General features: G+C 44.0%; 2 protein-coding genes across 5 annotated transcripts in view; both read right to left on the bottom strand.

Annotated features, from left to right (window-relative positions):
- FSD1L (fibronectin type III and SPRY domain containing 1 like) overlaps nt 1–3,503 on the bottom strand; it is a 61,230-nt gene extending 57,727 nt beyond the window's left edge. For all 4 annotated transcript variants that reach the window (XM_027550436.1, XM_027550437.1, XM_027550438.1 and 1 more), the window contains exon 1: nt 3,319–3,503. In XM_027550436.1, coding sequence (XP_027406237.1) covers nt 3,319–3,333 — 15 coding nt within the window. In that variant the 5' untranslated portion in view covers nt 3,334–3,503. The remainder of the gene's footprint in view (nt 1–3,318) is intronic.
- Nucleotides 3,504–13,652: 10,149 nt separating this feature from the next.
- The window catches only part of SLC44A1 (solute carrier family 44 member 1), a 231,399-nt gene continuing 225,236 nt past the window's right edge, over nt 13,653–19,815 (bottom strand). Inside the window, exon 16 of the mRNA XM_027550434.1 lies at nt 13,653–15,421. Coding sequence (XP_027406235.1) covers nt 15,407–15,421 — 15 coding nt within the window. The 3' untranslated portion in view covers nt 13,653–15,406. The remainder of the gene's footprint in view (nt 15,422–19,815) is intronic.

The following is a 19,815-nucleotide window of genomic DNA, read 5'->3' as shown; positions in this document are numbered from 1 at the left end:
CTTTACTTAAAACTCTCCCTAGTTTCCCAATCTAGGTTTGCTCAGTCTTGTACATCAAACCCTGCCTGTCACTACCCGCAAGTAGAAAGGAGAGTATGTGGGGGAAAGTGAGGAAGAGCAAACAATTGGCAATGTATGCTTTTGGTGGCATCTTTCCTCTGGGATCCCTACTCTTTTCTCTCCACTTTTATTATTCCTACAGCAGGAACCTCTCCTGGAAACAGCAACCCCTATGAATATGAATGATGTCCTGAGCAAGAATTTAACTTAAACTATCAAATTCTAAGCACCAAGATTCTAGAAAGGTGCAAATGTCTTGTTTCAATGGTTTCTTTGAACATACACATTTTATCAGGTAAAGAAACCTTCGGGATTTTATCTTAAAACCACTTAAAAGGCCATAATGAAAAGGTCTGGGTATCAAATAAAGCCACCTATCCATAACACCAAAGTGTCCCAGAAACTTGATATAAACAAAATCCCTCTATTTGTAGGAGATAACACTGTGGCTTTCTGTATCCAACAGTACTCTTTACATACCCAAGGCAATTATGTTTTCTTCCTCTACTCAAACAGAGCATCTGTTGCTAACACAACACTGAAGCCCAAGTTATTTTCACAGACAAAAAAGCAGCTGGTCAAGCTAATCCAATTGCTGACTAGCCATCATCAAGCTTCTGTAAGACTGTCCAGTTAACTTAACCTCTATTGTCAGACTGCATGAGTCAGAACTTCCAATTCTCTTTCAGTTAGGATTTAACAACATTTCTTTGGCACCATCATTTGAAATATTTATTACAGATACAGATACAGAAAACAAACTGTAAACTTAAGGACAAAGGTATGAAATGGCTAAATTGGATTAGAAAAATTAAGGGAAATTATCAACAAAGGGATAAAGTTATTTTGAAGTTGGGATTATGAGATTAGTAAACAACACTTAACAGACAGTACTGACGTGTGCTAGGCACCAAGTGATTTTTAAAAACTAACACGATAGTCATAACCCTTTGAGGTAAGTAGACTGCAAAGATCAGAAAATGGAGACACAGCAAATTGCCCAACTTTACTCAGTTCATAAATTGCAGGACTGGAGACCTGACTCTGAAGCCATGCTCTTAATTTAAAGCTCAAATCCCCAAGTCTTACAAATGTCAATACATTCAAGCCACCCTCAGCCTTTGCCACTTGCTTGTTTCCTTACGCTGACTAAGGTATCATCTCTGCTGTTACTTTCATTGTAACATTCTAGAACAGAAAAGAAAAGCCATGCCAAGGGTGTACTACTGACTTATTTCAAGAGAAATATCCAGCTTAGTTCATTATTAGTTGAGGTATATAATTGATTCTGCAGTAATTCATGAGAAAAAAGATGCTCAAATTCAGAGCACTGAATTGGTTATAGGCATTAACACATGGTGCCTATTTTAAGCTGTGAGACAAAATTAAGGCTTTTTATTAGAAATATTTGCTACCACCAATGAAATTCAACATATTTTCTAATACTGAGAAGTTGATTCTCTAAGATAAATTAGTACCAGTAAGAAAGAACAGCTAATTCTTCACTACTTCTGCTAAAACTGTACACAATATGTGTAGGTACTCAAGCATCAAAACAAAATCTGCAATGCAAGCAAGTTCAAATGTTGGCCTTATGGATGGCTACTAGTATGACCACGCAGGACTCACAACCTAAAACTCTTGAGTCCTCATTAAAGTGAGAGAATATGTATGCCCTGGCAAAATAAGATGATCCACATTAAAATATTTTTTAAAATTACATTTTATAGTACATAGACTACTTTAGTACTTATTCTTTATAAAATTTAAGGCACTGTACTCTAAAGTACATAATTCATATTGTATTATATTACCTGGTTTTTACAATAACTCTGTATTCTCATTTCACTGTACAGATGAAGAACTAGTCACAGTTATTTGCTCTGTATCACAAAGTTGCATAGTACAGAATCCAAGTCTCTGGACTCCAAGTTTTTGACCTTCCATTTTCTCTGAACTAATCTCAGACATCACACACCCTTTACTTTAAAAGTTAAATAAGCTTTGAAGTGTTTTACAAATTTAGGTAGAGGCATTTTAAATGTATATTCAAAACACAAAATGTCAATTTTTTAAAAATGTCTAATAATCACGTGAATAAAACTATATCTCAGTTTCAGGATGAACACATACAATGAAATCATGTGATTTTTGTTAAATACTATAACAGTTAACGTTTAACACATCACTACACTATTCTCTCATGCCCCACAGTGTTCCTCAAGGAGATGATTCCAGGCAAAATTGCGGAAAACACCTTTCTAAAAAATCTTTCCAGTGCTTCCTATCTAATAATAGAAAAGAATGGGCTCTTGTTTTTGCCCGTTGTTATTAATAACACTTGTGTTTCCTTCCTATACTGTACTATTTCAATTACTATCATCTAATAAAGAGAGCACGGTGGTTGATTTCTATATAGGGACTATGACTAAGTATTAACTCACTTCTAATTGTATTCAAAACATTGGCTACGTTCTCTAAGTATATTTTTGGCTAACAGAAAAGGTTAGTTCTATTATGCCCCGTCCTTAACTTGCTCAGAAAGTATAAAATATGCCAAAAACAATCATTAAGGGAACTGACCAGCAACACGGAACTGGCCAGAGGGTGGGACCGCTGCTCTGGACAACTATCAGTCTTTTTTCTCAATTGAACCAACACTATAAACAGTTAAGACGTGCCGGGGAACTAGTCCCAAGGAGGGCGCGGCGGGGGTGGGGAGCGGTGCAAAAGGCGGGTGTGGAGGGGATGGATGGGGGAGGCGGGGGGTACCAAGGAGACCTGGTTCGCGACCTAAGAAGACACAGATTGAGCCAAAATAGGCGAAGACTGGGTGGAGAAGAGTGGGTCAGCTTCGGCGTCAGCAGGTACACTCGTAGGTGCTTTGATTTCCTCTTCTGCTGAGGATGGATAAACCCTCACTAGCACGCGGGAAGGCTGCGAGAATCACAGGGGGCCTAGATCCTTGCAGAAAATGATGGGAAAAAATGGGGGCGGCTCCCGAAATCCCCTGGGAGCCAGGGCCCAGGACCAATTGCAGAGCAGAGGTTATCCGGGTTCACCGGGCGCGGTCCCCGCACCCCCGCGGGCGCCGTTTTACTCCCGAGAAGGGTGCCTGGCGGCCTCGCCCTCCGCGGCCGTAGCCCAGCCCGGCCCGCCCGGCCCCGCGCGCCCACCGCCCACCGCCCACCCGGCCCAGGGCGCCCCGCCCACCCTCCGCCCAGCCTCGGCGACCCAGAGGCCCCCGCCCCCGCTTACTTTCTGGGAGTCCATGGCCAAGGACGGTGTCCGCTGGACCCCAAACCGCGTCGAAGAACTTTGCGAGGAGGCGGAGGGAGGTCGGACACGCCGAGCCCGCTACCCACGGCCGTGCCTCCGCTGGGCCGCCGCCGCCGCCTGAGCCTCAGCTTCAGCTCGCACCGGCGCCGCCCGGCCCCGCCCCGTCCGCGCCCAGCCCGGCGCGCGCCGTAGTCGCGCCGCGGTTGCCAGGGTGAAAGGGCGGCACGCCGAAGGGAGGGGGCGAGGAGCGCCTTGCGCACGCGCCCTGCTGCAAGGCGGGCTGCGGCGGAGTGGGGAGGGGGCTGGTTAGCCGGCGCACCGAGCGAGCCGTAGTGAGAAAGGGAGTGAGAAAGGGGTGCTCGCCCCCCTGTCCCGCCGATCGTTTGAAGAAGCCCCTCTCTCTTTCCCCCATCCTTTTTCCTCCAGCGCGCAGGCCTTGAACTGGACCACTGGGCGTCCAGCAGCCCGGTCCGTGGGGAGGGTGGGGGAAGGAAAACTGTGGCCCTGGAGATAGATCAGCCCCTTCTCCACCCTGCAACCTTCTGAAGCACCTCCTTACACTAGCCTTGGAGAAGCAACCAGGGCAAGCCAGGCCCAGCTGTCCAGTGAGAAAGAAAGGGCGGGGAACGTAGTGGGAACGTGGGGAAAGCCTTGTAGAAACGTGACAGAAACTTGGGTGACTGTGAAGCCTGGGAGACCTTTCCCAGAGAGCCCCCTGGGAACCTTGCTGTCTCTGACTTTCAGCAAACGAATACTCTCCCTGAGCCTGTTTCATCTTTGGTGAAACACGAGAAATAATGCTGACTTTGCAGAGCATTGTGAAGATTAAATAACGTATTGGAAGTGCCCAGTATGTAGTTAATGTTCAGTATTTATGGTTATTGGTGGGAATCTAGAACCTGTTCCGTTTGGACTAAGAGGACAGTAGAAACTAGAAAAGGTGGGAGATAGGCTTGAAAATGTCCTTCCCCAAGCAGAAGCCTCATCTTCCATTTCGATGACTGGAGAGGCTCAGGAAAGTTCAACTGGACAACCACGTATGGTGAATGAATGGTGAACAAAAGGAAAAAATATATTGCATACCTGTTAGGTCCCAATTCTACGCACTGAGAATCAGCAGTGACTAGGCACTTTATATACAAACATAAAATATATACATCTATATACACACACACACATATATATGAGGAGGTTAAATTTTCACAGAGAAAAATTACATGGGATAAATAGAATTGTGTGGGCTCCATTTTCGGTAGGAGGGTCAGGGAAGGCCTCTCTCAGGAGTGACCCAAGTGAAGTGAGTGAAAGAATAAGCATACAAACATCTGGAGAAGAGTATTCTAGATAGAAGCAGCAGCAAATACAAAGGTCCTAAGAGGGCGTGCTGCGATTCATGGGGTCGCAAAGAGTCGGACATGATTGAGCAACTGACCTGATCTGATCTGAAGAGGGCATGAGCTCTATGTTTCAGAAATAACATTTATCCTACAAGGCTGTAACTATCTCTGTAGATGATCTCCCCAACTATACTTGTGAGTTGAGATTTCTTTTACCCATATCTGTATGTATCCCCAGCACAGGGCCTGCCATCTAGTATGCATTCGCTAAATTCTTTTTTAACTGAACAGACACATACAAGAAATGGGATGAAGAGAACCAGTTCAGGCTAAGCGGGTTGTTTTTGAAGGCCAGGGTCCAGAGAGGACCCATGTGCACAGTTTTGCTCCTGTATCTGAAAGCAGTCACATGCAGTCTTGCAGAGATGTAACTGGACAGACACATACAAGAAATCAGATGAAAAGAAACAGTTCAGGCTGCTGCTGCAAAGTCACCTCAGTTGTGCCCGACTCTGTGCGACCCCATAGAGAGGTGGGGAGGGTGGCTCCCCCGTCCCTGGGATTCTCCAGGCAAGAACACTGGAGTGGGTTGCCATTTCCTTCTCCAATGCATGAAAGTGAAAAGTGAAAGTGAAGTCGCTCAGTCGTGTCCGACCCTCAGCGACCCCATGGACTGAAGCCTTCCAGGCTCCTCCATCCATGGGATTTTCCAGGCAAGAGTACTGGAGTGGGGTGCCATTGCCTTCTCCGAGTTCAGGCTAAGTGGGCTGTTTTTCAAGGCCAGGGTCCAGAGAGGGCCTATGTGCAATTTGCTACTGTATTTGAAAGCAGTCGCATGCAGTCTTACAGAGATGCTGCTCCTTCTCTTGGTACCAAGGGAAAGGAGCCTGCTCTCCAAGCTGCCCAGTTCCATGAGGAGAGATGAGAACAGCCAGCCACCCGGCAGCTAGCACACTGCTGCAGCGACGCAAGCCATTCTCCGCAGTGCGCATGCCCTGCAGCTGAGTCAGTTTCCCAGAGGGAGAAATGCAGCCTAGAGACTGAAGAACATTAGAGGTCAAACCACCAGACTGTGAGCTCCCCAGCCCTGACCCTGCCTGCACCATGGGACCCACCGTTAAGGGAAGAAGAAACAGCATTTAGCGCTGTCCTAGTTCTCTTGCTGCAAGAACTTCAGCTCACTACTGTCAGAGAGCAACTTCTGGGTACTCTAGGTCTGATGGGCTTAACCACAGAGGGAGGCTTTAGAGACGGTTAGCCACAGCTGAAATGTGATCGCCAGATTCTGTTCCAGGCCATATCCCAGGAGCTCACTCCTGGCCCCTTGCCTCCCAGCTCCTCTAGTTCTTTCCCTGCAGCCCTGCCAAGAGCCTGCAGCTTTTGACAAGACTGCTACCCCATTTGACTTCTGCCCTTGCCAGATCTCTATCTGGCCAGTCTGGCTCCCCTTGCCCAGCTTCCGGGAACTTCTACTTCTCCATCATTCTCATCTGTAAACAGCTAGTCTCTTCGAGCTGTGACTTCTGTCTTCCGCAGCCCATACAGCAGTCACTCACCTAGCACTGTCTGCACCTCAACCCCCTCCCGCTGCTTCTGGCCTATGGCCAAGTCCTTTGCCTCTTCACAGCCAAGTCAGTTTAGATAATTTCAAAAGTAGCTTTTCTAATAAACCAAAGCCCTTGTTCTTAAGTGTAATCTCCAGACCAGCTGAATCAGCACTACCTGGTAACTTGTTAGTAATACAGATTCTCAGGCTTCATCCCCAGACCTACTAAATCAGAATCTCCAGGGGCTGAGGTCCAGTGTTCAGTGTTTTAACAAGTCCTCTGAATGAGTCCGATGCACACTAAAGTTTGGTCACCACTGAGCTATTCCAAATCCTGAAAGATGATGCTGTGAAAGTACTGCACTCAATATGCCAGCAAATTTGGAAAACTCAGCAGTGGCCACAGGACTGGAAAAGGTCGGTTTTCATTCCAATCCCAAAGAAAGGCAATGCCAAAGAATGCTCAAACTACCACACAATTGCACTCATCTCACACGCTAGTAAAGTAATGCTCAAAATTCTCCAAGCCAGGCTTCAGCAATATGTGAACCGTGAACTTCCTGATGTTCAAGCTGGTTTTAGAAAAGGCAGAGGAACCAGAGATCAAATTGCCAACATCCGCTGGATCATCGAAAAAGCAAGAGAGTTCCAGAAAAACATCTATTTCTGCTTTATTGACTATGCCAAGCCTTTGACTGTGTGGATCACAATAAACTGTGGAAAATTCTGAAAGAGATGGGAATACCAGACCACCTGATTTGCCTCTTGAGAAATTTGTATGCAGGTCAGGAAGCAACAGTTAGAACTGGACATGGAACAACAGACTGGTTCCAAATAGGAAAAGGAGTTCGTCAAGGCTGTATATTGTCATCCTGTTTATTTAACTTCTATGCAGAGTACATCATGAGAAACACTGGACTGGAAGAAACACAAGCTGGAATCAAGATTGCTGGGAGAAATATCAATAACCTCAGATACGCAGATGACACCACCCTTATGGCAGAAAGTGAAGAGGAACTCAAAAGCCTCTTGATGCAAGTGAAAGTGGAGAGTGAAAAAGTTGGCTTAAAGCTCAACATTCAGAAAACAAAGATCATGGCATCCGGTCCCACCACTTCATGGGAAATAGATGGGGAAACAGTGGAAACAGTATCAGACTTTATTTTTCTGGGCTCCAAAATCACTACAGATGGTGACTGCAGCCATGAAATTAAAAGATGCTTACTCCTTGGAAGGAAAGTTATGACCAACCTAGATAGCATACTCAAAAGCAGAGACATTACTTTGCCAACAAAGGTTCGTCTAGTCAAGGCTATGGTTTTTCCTGTGGTCATGTACGGATGTGAGAGTTGGACTGTGAAGAAGGCTGAGCGCCGAAGAATTGATGCTTTTGAACTGTGGTGTTGGAGAAGACTCTTGAGAGTCCCTTGGACTGCAAGGAGATCCAACCAGTCCATTCTGAAGGAGATCAGCCCTGGGATTTCTTTGGAAGGAATGATGCTAAAGCTGAAACTCCAGTACTTTGGCCACCTCATGCGAAGAGTTGACTCATTGGAAAAGACTCTGATGCTGGGAGGGATTGGGGGCAGGAGGAGAAGGGGACGACAGAGGATGAGATGGCTGGATGGCATCACTGACTCAATGGACGTGAGTCTGAGTGAACTCCGGGAGTTGGTGATGGACAAGGAGGTTGCAAAGAGTCGGACACGACTGAGCGACTAATCTGATCTGATCTGATCTGAAACTGAGTGAAAGCAAATTGTTTTTTTTAAAAATGGAAAAAGGGAACTACAAAAGCACAAAAACAGATGACTTTTCAACACGTGGGTTTCTGATTCTGGGATAGCATATCTGGTCATGGATATTCATTTGAATGAGGTTCCTGGGCCTCCAGGACTACTTTTCCGACTAAATATCAATTTCGGATAGCCTCGGTATTGGCACTACTGATTTAAAGCATCTGGCAAAATTGTCTCTTCCAGAACACCTATTCTGTCTCGTCAGGCATTGCCAGCAGCCCTGAGTTCCCTTGTAAGTTCTGGGACGCCCCATTCTTGGGAGAGAAAATGTCTTCCCTTAAGTTTCTTGCCAACAGGCTTTCCCTTTGGGAGTCAGTACAGGGCATCACCCTGGAGTCAGCTGTCTGAACTTTAATCCTCGAACTGCCACTTACCAGCTGTGTAGTCTTTGGTGAGTCATTTAACCTCAGTAAGCCTCAATTTCCTCTTCTGTAACATAGCGATCGTAATGGTAGTAACTCCTAGTTAGGATTGTTGTGAGGATTAGAGGAGATTATGTATGCAAAATGTCTGACTTTGTACACGTTTAGTAAATGACAGCTGTTACTGTCATTTCATATCCTTCTGTACCACCCTGGTGTGGCATTCTCCCTCTCGATCTCTGGGCCCTTAGAAGTCCTGTGCTCACCCCTAACCACTTTTCACTGTCATACCTTTTCTGAAGCATAATCACTGGCCAGATGCTGCCTTTTGTTGAACCCAAACCTTTACCCCTTACTCTCTGTTAATATCTGGCCTGAGTCTTGGCATACACCACATAGCCTGGGAAAATCCTGAGCTTCTCTAAGCCTCAGTTTCTTCAGCTGTGAAATGGTCATCATAACAGTACCACCAATAAGAGTGGTTGAATGGATTGAATGAGAGAATTCCTGTCGTTTTAAGCACAGTGTCTGGTATTTAATAAGCATTCAGGAAAAAAAAAAAAAAAAACATTAGCTTTTATCATCTCTTCCCAACCACAGACATCTAACTCATTCTTTTTTTTTTTTTTTTTTTGCTGCCCCCTTCTAACCAAAAATAAATTCATCCAAAAGCCCTGGAACCCCTTGGGACTCAAGAGTACTGGTTTCTGATCCTAGAAGCTTTCATAGCAGGGAAAGGATGGTTCTGTTCTGATGTTAGCTGGTGCTCTGTGGAGTGGTCTAACACCATACTCAGAGAGCTGTACGCAAAGTGGGAAGCAATCAGCAGACACAAATCTTATGACGGGCCTGGAAATCATGTGAGAAGAGACACAGTTCAAGCACCGGTGAGTATTTAGCCTGGAGAAGAAAAACTCAGGGAGGACAGATTCATTTACTTCAAATCTCTCTAGGACTGTTGTGTTTAAGAGAAAGCTGGCTTGTTCTCTAGCCTCTGACAGATAGAATTAGACCCAGTTTTGTGGAAGCTACAAGAAGATAGATTTCCACTCAACAAAAAGTCCAGTTTTCTAACAGAGCCATACAGAACTGGGATGGATTTTTGTTTGGTAGGGAGGTCCCCATCAGTGGAGGTATTCAAGCAGAAGCTGGGCATTTGCTTCTCAGAGCTGTCCTAGGGGGATCAGGCACTGGAAAGACAACTGGCAGAGAGAGCCTTTAACATCTTTCTGAACCCTGAGGCTCTTTCACTCTTCAGACTAGAGGCCAGTAACTATGCATCCCCTTCCTGACTCTGCTCTGCAATTGTACTTACCTTTGGAATGCACTCTGAATCTCTTCTCCCCACCTCCACTGTTATAAGATCCATGGCAAGAGGTACCACTCCTTCCTGGGAGAGGGTATGAGAGGAGGAGTTAACTAATCTGTACCCATTATGATGTTACTATGTCACAATCCCTTCTTTATGAATGGATGGCCTGTTTTATGCCAGGTCCCTGGGACACTGAGAAAAGTGAGGTCTGGAAGAAACAGGTGTTTCCATCACATCCTGCCTTGGCTCTGGAAATACCCCTCACTTATCATGTTCATGGTTCATTTATTGCTGAAGCCTGACTTGGAGAATTTTGAGCATTACTTTACTAGCATGTGAGATGAGTGCAATTGTGTGGTAGTTTGAGCATTCTTTGGCATTGCCTTTCTTTGCGATTGGAATGAAAACTGACCTTTTCCAGTCCTGTGGCCACTGCTGAGTTTTCCAAATTTGTTGACATATTGAGTGCAGCACTTTCACAGCATCATCTTTTAGGATTTGAAATAGCTCAACTGGAATTCCATCACCTCCACTAGCTTTGTTCCTAGTGATGCTTCCTAAGGTCCATAATGACTTCACATTCCAGGATGTCTGGCTCTAGGTGAGTGTGAGTGATCACACCTTCGTAATTGTCTGGGTTGTGAAGATCTTTTTTGTACAGTTCTTCTGTGTAGTCTTGCCATGTCTTCTTAATATCTTCTGCTTCTGTTAGGTCCATACCATTTCTGTCCTTTATGGAGCCCATCTTTGCATGAAATGCTCCCTTTGTATCTCTAATTTTCTTGAAGAGATCTCTGCTGCTGCTGCTAAGTTGCTTTAGTCGTGTCCAACTCTGTGCGGCCCCATAGACGGCAGCCCATCAGGCTCCACCATCCCTGGGATTCTCTAGGCAAGAACACTGGAGCAGGTTGCCATTTCCTTCTCTGATGCATGAAAGTGAAAAGTGAAAGTGAAGTCACTCAATCGTGTCTGACTCTTAGCGACCCCACAGACTGCAGCCTACCAGGTTCCTCCATCCATGGGATTTTCCAGGCAAGAGTACTGGAGTGGGGTGCCATTGCCTTCTCTGAGATTTCTAGCCTTTCCCATTCTATTGTTTTCCTCTATTTCTTTGCATTGATCGCTGAAGAAGGGTTTGTTATCTCTCCTTGCTGTTCTTTGGAACTCTGCATTCAAAAGGGTATATCTTTCCTTTTCTCCTTTGCCTTTTGTCTCTCTTCTTTTCACAGCTATTTGTAAGGCCTCCTCAGACAGCCATTTTACTTCTTTGCATTTCTTTTTCTTGGGGATGGTCTAGCTCCCTATCTCCTGTACAATGTCATGAACCTCCATCCATAGTTTATCAGGCACTCTGTCTATCAGATCTAGTCCCTTAAAACTATTTCGCACTTCCACTGTATAGTCATAAGGGATTTGATTTAGGTCATATCTGAATGGTGGTTTTCCCCACTTTCTTCAATTTAAGTCTGAATTTGGCAATAAGGAGTTCATGATCTGAGCCACAGTCAGCTCCCAGTCTTGTTTTTGCTGACTATATAGAGCTTCTCCATTTTTGGCTGCAAAGAATATAATCAATCTGATTTCAGTGTTTTAGAAAAGGCAGAAGGACCAGAGGTAAGATTGCCAACATCCGCTGGATCATCAAAAAAGCAAGAGAGTTCCAGAAAAACATCTGTTTCTGCTCTATTGACTATGCCAAAGCCTTTGACTGTGTGGATCACAATAAACTGTGGAAAATCCTGAAAGAGATGGGAATACCAGACCACCTGACCTGCCTCTTGAGAAACCTGTATGCAGGTCAGGAAGCAACAGTTAGAACTGGACATGGAACAACAGACTGGTTCCAAATAGGAAAAGGAATATATCAAATATTGTCACCTTGCTTATTTAACTTATATGCAGAGTAGTATATCATGCAAAATGCCAGGCTGGACGAAGCACAGGCTGGAATCAAGATTGCTGGGAGAAATATTAATAACCTCAGATATGCAGATGACACCACCCTTATGGCAGAAAGAGAAGAGGAACTAAAAAGCCTCTTGATGAAAATGAAAGAGGAGAGTGAAAAAGTTGGCTTAAAGCTCAACATTCAGAAAATGAAGATCATGGCATCTGGTCCCATCACTTCATGGCAAATAGATGGGAAAACAGTGGAAACAGTGGCTGACTTTATTTTTCTGGGCTCCAAAATCACTGTAGATGGTGACTGCAGCCATGAAATTAAAAGATGCTTACTCCTTGGAAGGAAAGTTATGTCCAACCTAGATAGCATATTAAAAAGCAGAGCCATTACTTTGCCAACAAAGGTCTGTCTAGTCAAGGCTATGGTTTTTCCAGTGGTCATGTATGGATGTGAGAGTTGGACTATAAAGAAAGCTGAACACTGAAGAATTGATGCTTTTGAATTATGGTATTGGAGAAGACTCTTGAGAGTCCCTTGGACTGCAGGGAGATCCAACTAGTCCATCCTAAAGGAAATCAGTTCTCAATATTCATGGAAAGACTGATGTTGAATCTGAAACTCCAATACTTTGGCCACCTGATGCAAAGAGCTGACTCATTTGAAAAGACCCTGATACTGGGAAAGATTGGGGGCAGGAGGAGAAGGGGACGACAGAGGATGAGATGGTTGGATGGCATCACCAACACAATGGACATGAATTTGGGTGGACTCCAGGAGTTGGTGATGGACAGGGAGGCCTGGCATGCTGTGGTTCAAGACTGAGCAATTGAACTGAACTATCATGTTCAGAGGATGACCAAGGACTCAGCAAGTTTATCTGCCTGTTGACCTCCTCTTTGTGAAAGGATGCTAGCCCCAAGCCCGGTCTCTCCAACACAGAGGAACAGGCTCACTGCTCTTAGTAAGAACAGATTCTTCCCTCTACATATACTCTGAAGATGGTTGTGGACCTGATTGAGCCTGGGTGATTGAGACTAGAGAGAGAAAGGGCCATCGTGAGTTGGTAGCACTTGTAATTCATTGGCTAAGCACCCAGACTCTGATACCAGACTGTCTGGTGCCAGTCAGTCAATGCCAAGTTTCCCACTTACCAGTGGTATGGCCTTGGGTGATTTCTTAACCTGTCTGTACCCCTGTGTTCATATTTGAACAATGAGAGTATTCAATTCAGTTCAGTTCAGTTCAGTCGCTCAGTCGTGTCTGACTCTTCGCGACCCCATGAATAGCAGCACACCAAGCCTCCCTGTCCATCACCAGCTCCCGGATTTCACCCAAACTCATGTGCATCGAGATGATGATGCCATCCAGCCATCTCATCCTCTGTCGTCCCCTTCTCCTCCTGCCCCCAATCCCTCCCAGCATCAGGGTCTTTTCCAATGAGTCATCTCTTCGCATGAGGTGGCCAAAGTATTGGAGTTTCAGCCTCAGCATCAGTCCTTCCAATGAGAGTATTAACAGTACCCAAGTGAAAGGGTTGTCATGAAGAGAAATTACAATGTATATAAAGTGCTTATGATAATGCCTGACATGTAGAAAGCACATAATATATGTCCACTATTATTCTTTTCTACAATAAACCATTCTCCTGCATACAGCAGCAGGGAATAAGGATTTCTGAGGTTTCTGAGCACTTTGATATTGCCAGTGCCATTGCAGTAAGTTAAGATGGCACTATGTCAGTATTTTCTAGAGACATGAGTCTCTTGAAATCCATCCCTCATTCTGAAGGTCAAGCTGAACTCTCCCCTAGCCACAGGAGATCGAAGACAGAAGGTGAAGGGACTTAAGCTGTAAGGTTAGGACTTAAGCAGACAGGAAAAGACACGAGGATCCTTCCCAAGCTAAGGAAACAGCCTGAGCAAAGGTGAAAAATTATGAGAAGAACAACTGGAGAGAATGGAGATAGGAGTTAGAACAAACGGGAACGGCACCCTTCAATGCCCATTTACCTGTGCAACACCACGAAAACTCAGGAACATTTAAGAGATGAAATATTCTGCAGCCATGAAAAATTATCTTTATGAAAAATACACAGCAATGTGGGAGAAAGTTTATGATAATACAATTTAAAAACAAAACCTTAGTTTGAATATTTTTTCTAAACAACTGGAGAATGTCTTTTGTAGAAAAGTATTAATAACTGAAACATTTATAAATTCTTGTTTGTAACTTTTAGCTTAGGTGAAACACATCATGTATGAAAGCTCAGCCTGGTTTCCCATTATCACCCACCAGTATTATATGTTTACTTTTCTGCTTATGTAGAAGTGAATCAAAGACAAGTTCACTGGCTTTCAAATATAAACTCAAATTTGGCGTGACTGGCTCATGATTAAAAAAAGAATAAAAGGGATGGAGAGAGGGATTCATAGGGGTCAGATTGTTATGATCTCTAAATTCCAGGTTGGGATGTTGGAATTCGAGTATTTTATAAGTGGGAAGCCACTTAAAAGTTTATGAGCAGAATTATTTCAGGAAACTTGATTTGGCAGGGGAAACAGGAAGGACATGAGTGGGATGAGTCTGGGCTGAGGACCCAGAGGCCCAGACCTGCCTTAGCCTCCCTGGTTCAATCCCTATAGCCATCAACCCTCTCCCCAACTCCAACCACCACCAGTGATGACCTTAGCAATACAAATCTTTGTTTTTCAGTCAAATGGAAAAAAATAATAATTTGGTGCTAACAAGAACTATTGGCTGTCTTCCTCAGTCATGTAAAACAGGTGTCAGCAAACTTTTTCTAGAAAGGCCCAGAGAATTAGTATTTTAGGTTTGAAGGGCCATATGGCCTCTGTCACAACTATGCAACTCGGCCATTGTAGGGAGTAAGCAGCCTTGGGCCGCACATAAAGGATTGGGCGTGGCTGTGTTCCCATAAAACTTGATTTGCTACAAGAGGTTGGGAGCCGATTTGACTCACCAGGCATAGTTTATCAACCTCTGATCTAAAAGAGCATTGTGTTATTTTTCCTAGAGAATAATTCTGTGATTCTTCGGTGCCTCTAAAGCCTCCTGACCCTCCCTCTCAGACACTTGCCGTCATGCACACGGCCATCCCCACCTTATTTATAAGAAGAATGCCAGTGAGAACATGCAGGAAGGCAGCACTAATAATCTCTGGAGCAGTGAAGAAAAGCAGCATGTTAAAGCGAAGGGGCTTTAGATTTCTCTCAATTTGAGCCCTTACTCTGCCAACTGTGTAACTTTGTACACAGCATACAACCTCTCTGAGCCTCCATTGTCTGGAGGGCAGAATGGAGATAACAGGTACAACCTCATGCAACAGGGTTTGCATGAGGATTAAATGTTTGTAAAGCACTAACAATTGCCATGGAACTGGCACTCAATAAATAGTTACTAACCCACACTGGCTTTATAAATAGCAGTCAAACAGAGCCAGCCTGCATGACGAGAATCCACTGTGGACCCAGCCTTCAGGTCAGTACTGGCACGGAAGTGAGAGACAGTGGGGATCTCTTAACAAACACAAGCCTAGATAAGAGGGCAACACTAAATTTGAAGATGCTGCTGCAACACGTTTGTATCAAATGCTTCTGATGAATCATTTATTAGGCAGCTGCACTGTACCAAGTCCTCTTGGCTACTGGTGGCTGGGATCATGGTCACAGGCTTCCATTGAAGTAATAAGATCCTGCTCTTCATCCATAGACTCTCAACAGCTGGTGAGTGGGAGAACCTCGTGTAAACAGCCTCCTCTGAGTCCATTCTTCTGGGCTCCTGGGACCAGTCACCTTCGCCTCAGCTGAAAAATAAACACATCAAGATAATGAATGCATCTCTCCTAGGGGAACACGACACAATGAAAAGCAATCAATAACAAGAAATAGTGTGGGATCCTCTTTAGAGAAGACACTGTGAAATGTAAGAAGGCTAAACATGCACACACACACAGACACAGAGAGAGAGAGAGACATACATTTAGTTTAACAGACGCACATTTATATTAACTATTAAGAAAGAGATATGAGAGCCTGGGTGCAAATCCTGATTTTGCCCCCTTACGAGCTGTTTGTTTCTGGGTAAATTATTCAACTTCTGTGCCTGCATTTCCCCATGTATAAAATGGAGACAATCATGGCATGTCCCTTTAGGGTTGTTGTGAGGATTAAATGCGTTAGAACAGTGCCTGACAATAACGAATGCTCGGTTAGTGTTTGCCATTATTGCTTTCAGTAGTATTCTCTCACAAAGACGTTTTCAGAATAGCTGAACAACTGAGTCAAACCCATAAAGAATGAAATTCAAAACTAATCTGAAAAATCTGATTCTGTGATACTCTAAAAGACCCAAACCTGAAATTCAAATAAAACTTTGAATTTTTCACTCCCATGACGCAGCGATGGGAAAGGTCAGACTAGGATGATGGGTGTTCCCGTCATTCAGTTCAACTCAACAAACAGTGACTGAGTGAACATACCAAAGTTGACAGCTATGCTGTGGTTTGTAAAAGAATGTCCTAATTCTTAGGAAATATAAAATGAAATAGGACTAAAGTCTGTATGCAAATTATCCTCAAGTAGTAAAAATGTTAAATGTGCATACATTTATGTATATTCATATATACCTAGAGAGAGAAATATTTAACAGTAGATGTAACAAGAGTCTATCAGTGTACTCTTTTTATTCTTGCAAGTTTTCTATAAGTTTGAATCCTTTCCTGATGAAAAGTTTTAAAAAATCCATTCAGTTCAGTTCAGTTGCTCAGTCGTGTCCTACTCTTTGCGACCCCATGAATCGCAGCACACCAGGCCTCCCTGTCCATCACCAACTCCCGGAGTTGACTCAGACTCACGTCCACTGAGTCAGTGATGCCATCCACCATCTCATCCTCTGTCGTCCCCTTCTCCTCCTGCCCCCAATCCCTCCCAGCATCAGAGTCTTTTCCAATGAGTCAACTCTTCGCATGAGGTGGCCAAAGTACTGGAGTTTCAGCTTTAGCATCATTCCTTCCAAAGAAATCCCAGGGCTGATCTCCTTCAGAATGGACTGGTTGGATCTCCTTGCAGTCCAAGAGACTCTCAAGAGTCTTATCCAACACCACAGTTTCAAAAGCATCAATTCTTCGGCGCTCAGCCTTCTTCACAGTCCAACTCTCACATTCATACATGACCACTGGAAAAACCATAGCCTTGACTAGACGGAGCTTTGTTGGCAAAGTAATGTCTCTGCTTTTCAATATGCTATCTAGGTTGGACATAACTTTCCTTCCAAGGAGTAAGCATCTTTTAATTTCATGGCTGCAGTCACCATCTGCAGTGATTTTGGAGCCCAAAAAAATAAAGTCTGACACTGTTTCCACTATTTCCCCATCTATTTCCCATGAAGTGATGGGACTGGATGCCATGATCTTCGTTTTCTGAATGTTGAGCTTTAAGCCAACTTTTTCACTCTCCTCTTTTCACTTTCATCAAGAGGCCTTTTAGTTCCTCTTCACTTTCTGCCATAAGGGTGGTGTCATCTGCATATCTGAGGTGATTGATATTTCTCCTGGCAATCTTGATTCCAGCTTGTGTTTCTTCCAGTCCAGTGTTTCTCATGATGTACTCTGCATAGAAGTTAAATAAGCAGGGTGACAATATACAGCCTTGATGTACTTCTTTTCCTATTTGGAACCAGTCTGTTGTTCCATGTCCAGTTCTAACTGTTGCTTCCTGACCTGCATACAGATTTCTCAAGAGGCAGGTCAGGTGGTCTGGTATTCCCATGTCTTGAAGAATTTCCCACAGTTTATTGTGATCCACACAGTCAAAGGCTTTGGCATAGTCAGTAAAGCAGAAATAGATGTTTTTCTGGAACTCTCTTGCTTTTCCATGGGTTAAAAATAAAAAAGAAACATTGACTCACGTTTGACTATCAAACAAGTACTGAGCTGATGCAGGACAAGCAGAGGTGACAACACACAGACCTGACAAAGACCAAGAACCGTGGACCTGGAACAAGGAAAGGGCTTCTGTGATCTCAGATATCTAATGGAGCAAGGCTAAGATTGTCTGATATAGCCATCTGCACAGTAGACTCTGCTTGTCCCCAGCTGCCTAGAAGAGGTTGTATGTGACACTAAGAATAACATTGCTTGAAACCTTTGCCCTAAGTTTCATTTTAGGGGGTTAGTCTTAATGCTTTTGTTTCACCTGCCAATTATCACCTCTTCACTGATACCCCTGACACGACTGAGCGACTTCACTTTCACTTTTCACTTTCATGCACTGGAGAAGGAAATGGCAACCCACTCCAGTGTTCTTACCTGGAGAATCCCAGGGACGGGGGAGCCTGGTGGGCTGCCGTCTCTGGGGTCGCAGAGTTGGACACGACTGAAGCGACTTAGCATAGCAGCAGCAGCAGCAGCAGCAGCACTGATACCCCTACTTCAGCCTCTCTTCAGCTTCAACCCATTTTGCAGTCTGCTCATAGAACAAATCCCTCAATTGTTCTCACTGTATCACCTCTTCACTCAAGAATGTATGACTTCCTATTTTCCACAACCAAAATCTAAACCTTGCTGTCTTATCGGTTCCATACTTTATGGTTTTTAAGTATTTTGATTTGCAGTTTCAACTTTTTTCTCTGTCGCTGAAAATAACAGAAACTGGACTCAACTGATATCCCTTAGTGGCTGATGCTTAGTTGCAGTCATGCAGCCTGAATACTAGACTTATGCCAAAGCTGTGACTTGTCTGAGGTTGAGATAATAGTTCTTCCCTCCTATATATATTTTAAATTTAAATAAAATTTAAAATTTTATAATAGATTTAGGTTTACAAAAAAGTTGCAAAGATACTATGAAGACTTTCCATATTCTTCACATCCAGCTTTCTCTATTATTAACATCTTATATCACTATGGTACCTTTATCACAATTAACAAACACACGCTGGTACATAATTATTAACTAAGCTGCATACTTTATTCGTATTTCTTTAATTTCCCATAATGTCCTTTACTATTCCACGATTCCATAATAACATTGCAGTTAGCTTTCTTCCTATTTTTAAAGTTTAGCATATTATTTAAAAAGCCAAACGTAAACAAAATGTATAGTCTAATTGAATAAGATCTGATATGACACTCTGATGCAATATCTTTCCTACTACCCTTGAACATGAAAAAACTCAGAACATCTAACTCATCCCAAGGCGTGATTAGAACATTCATTTTGAGGCTTCCTGAGTTTTCTTTTTGTGTTAGATACCTTGGGAACCCAGAATGTTCTTCTCAGATTTAGTGTCCAACTACATCTAATCAGCTGGTCCAGGAAATCCTTGCTTCCTCTACAGTATAAAGGAATTCTTTACACAGTAACTCACATGGAGATTCCTGAAATCTCATTTGACATAAGCACATGGTGGTAATTGAGCTTTCACTACCACCTGTGGAAAGTACTTCAGAAACATCGCCACTGTGTTATTCTCTCATGGGCCAGGAAACTAGCGTCCTGTATGGAAAACTATGGCGCCAACTGCCCTTAAGCTGCCAGTGAGTTTTCTCTGGTTCAGTTAAAGGGAGTCTGCCCACTCCGCTCCTAGAGCTCATTAACCCATGGAACTAATTAACAGGCAAGGTTTAATTGCTCTTTCGAGCCTCCCATTTGACATTGGATCTGCATTCTTTCCGACACCCTCATCTTTCTCTGCATAGCTGAAGGAGAAATAAAAAGTTTATGATAATATCTAAGCAAGTGGCCATGTTTTCCCCATCAGTTCAGTCGCTCAGTCGTGTCCGACTCTTTGCGACCCCACGAACAGCAGCACGCCAGGCCTCCCTGTCCATCACCATCTCCCAGAGTTCACTCAAACTCACGTCCATCGAGTTGGTGATGCCATCCAGCCATCTCATCCTCTGTTGTCCCCTTCTCCTCCTGCCCTCAATCCCTCCCAGCATCAGGGTCTTTTCCAATGACTCAACTCTTTGCATGAGGTGGCCAAAGTATTGGAGTTTCAGCCTCAATATCAGTCCTTCCAATGAACACCTAGGACTGGTCTCCTTTAGGATGGACAGGTTGGATCTCCTTGCAGTCCAAGGGACTCGCAAGAGTCTTCTCCAACACCACAGTTCAAAAATATAAATTCTTTGGTGCTCAGCTTTCTTCACAGTCCAACTCTCACATCCATACATGACCACTGGAAAAACCATAGCCTT

Source organism: Bos indicus x Bos taurus, chromosome 8 (assembly GCF_003369695.1).
Source record: "Bos indicus x Bos taurus breed Angus x Brahman F1 hybrid chromosome 8, Bos_hybrid_MaternalHap_v2.0, whole genome shotgun sequence".
Classification (NCBI taxonomy): domain Eukaryota; kingdom Metazoa; phylum Chordata; class Mammalia; order Artiodactyla; family Bovidae; genus Bos; species Bos indicus x Bos taurus.
Note: the sequence above shows the minus strand (reverse complement) of the source record. Positions and strands in the feature narration are given on the sequence as shown.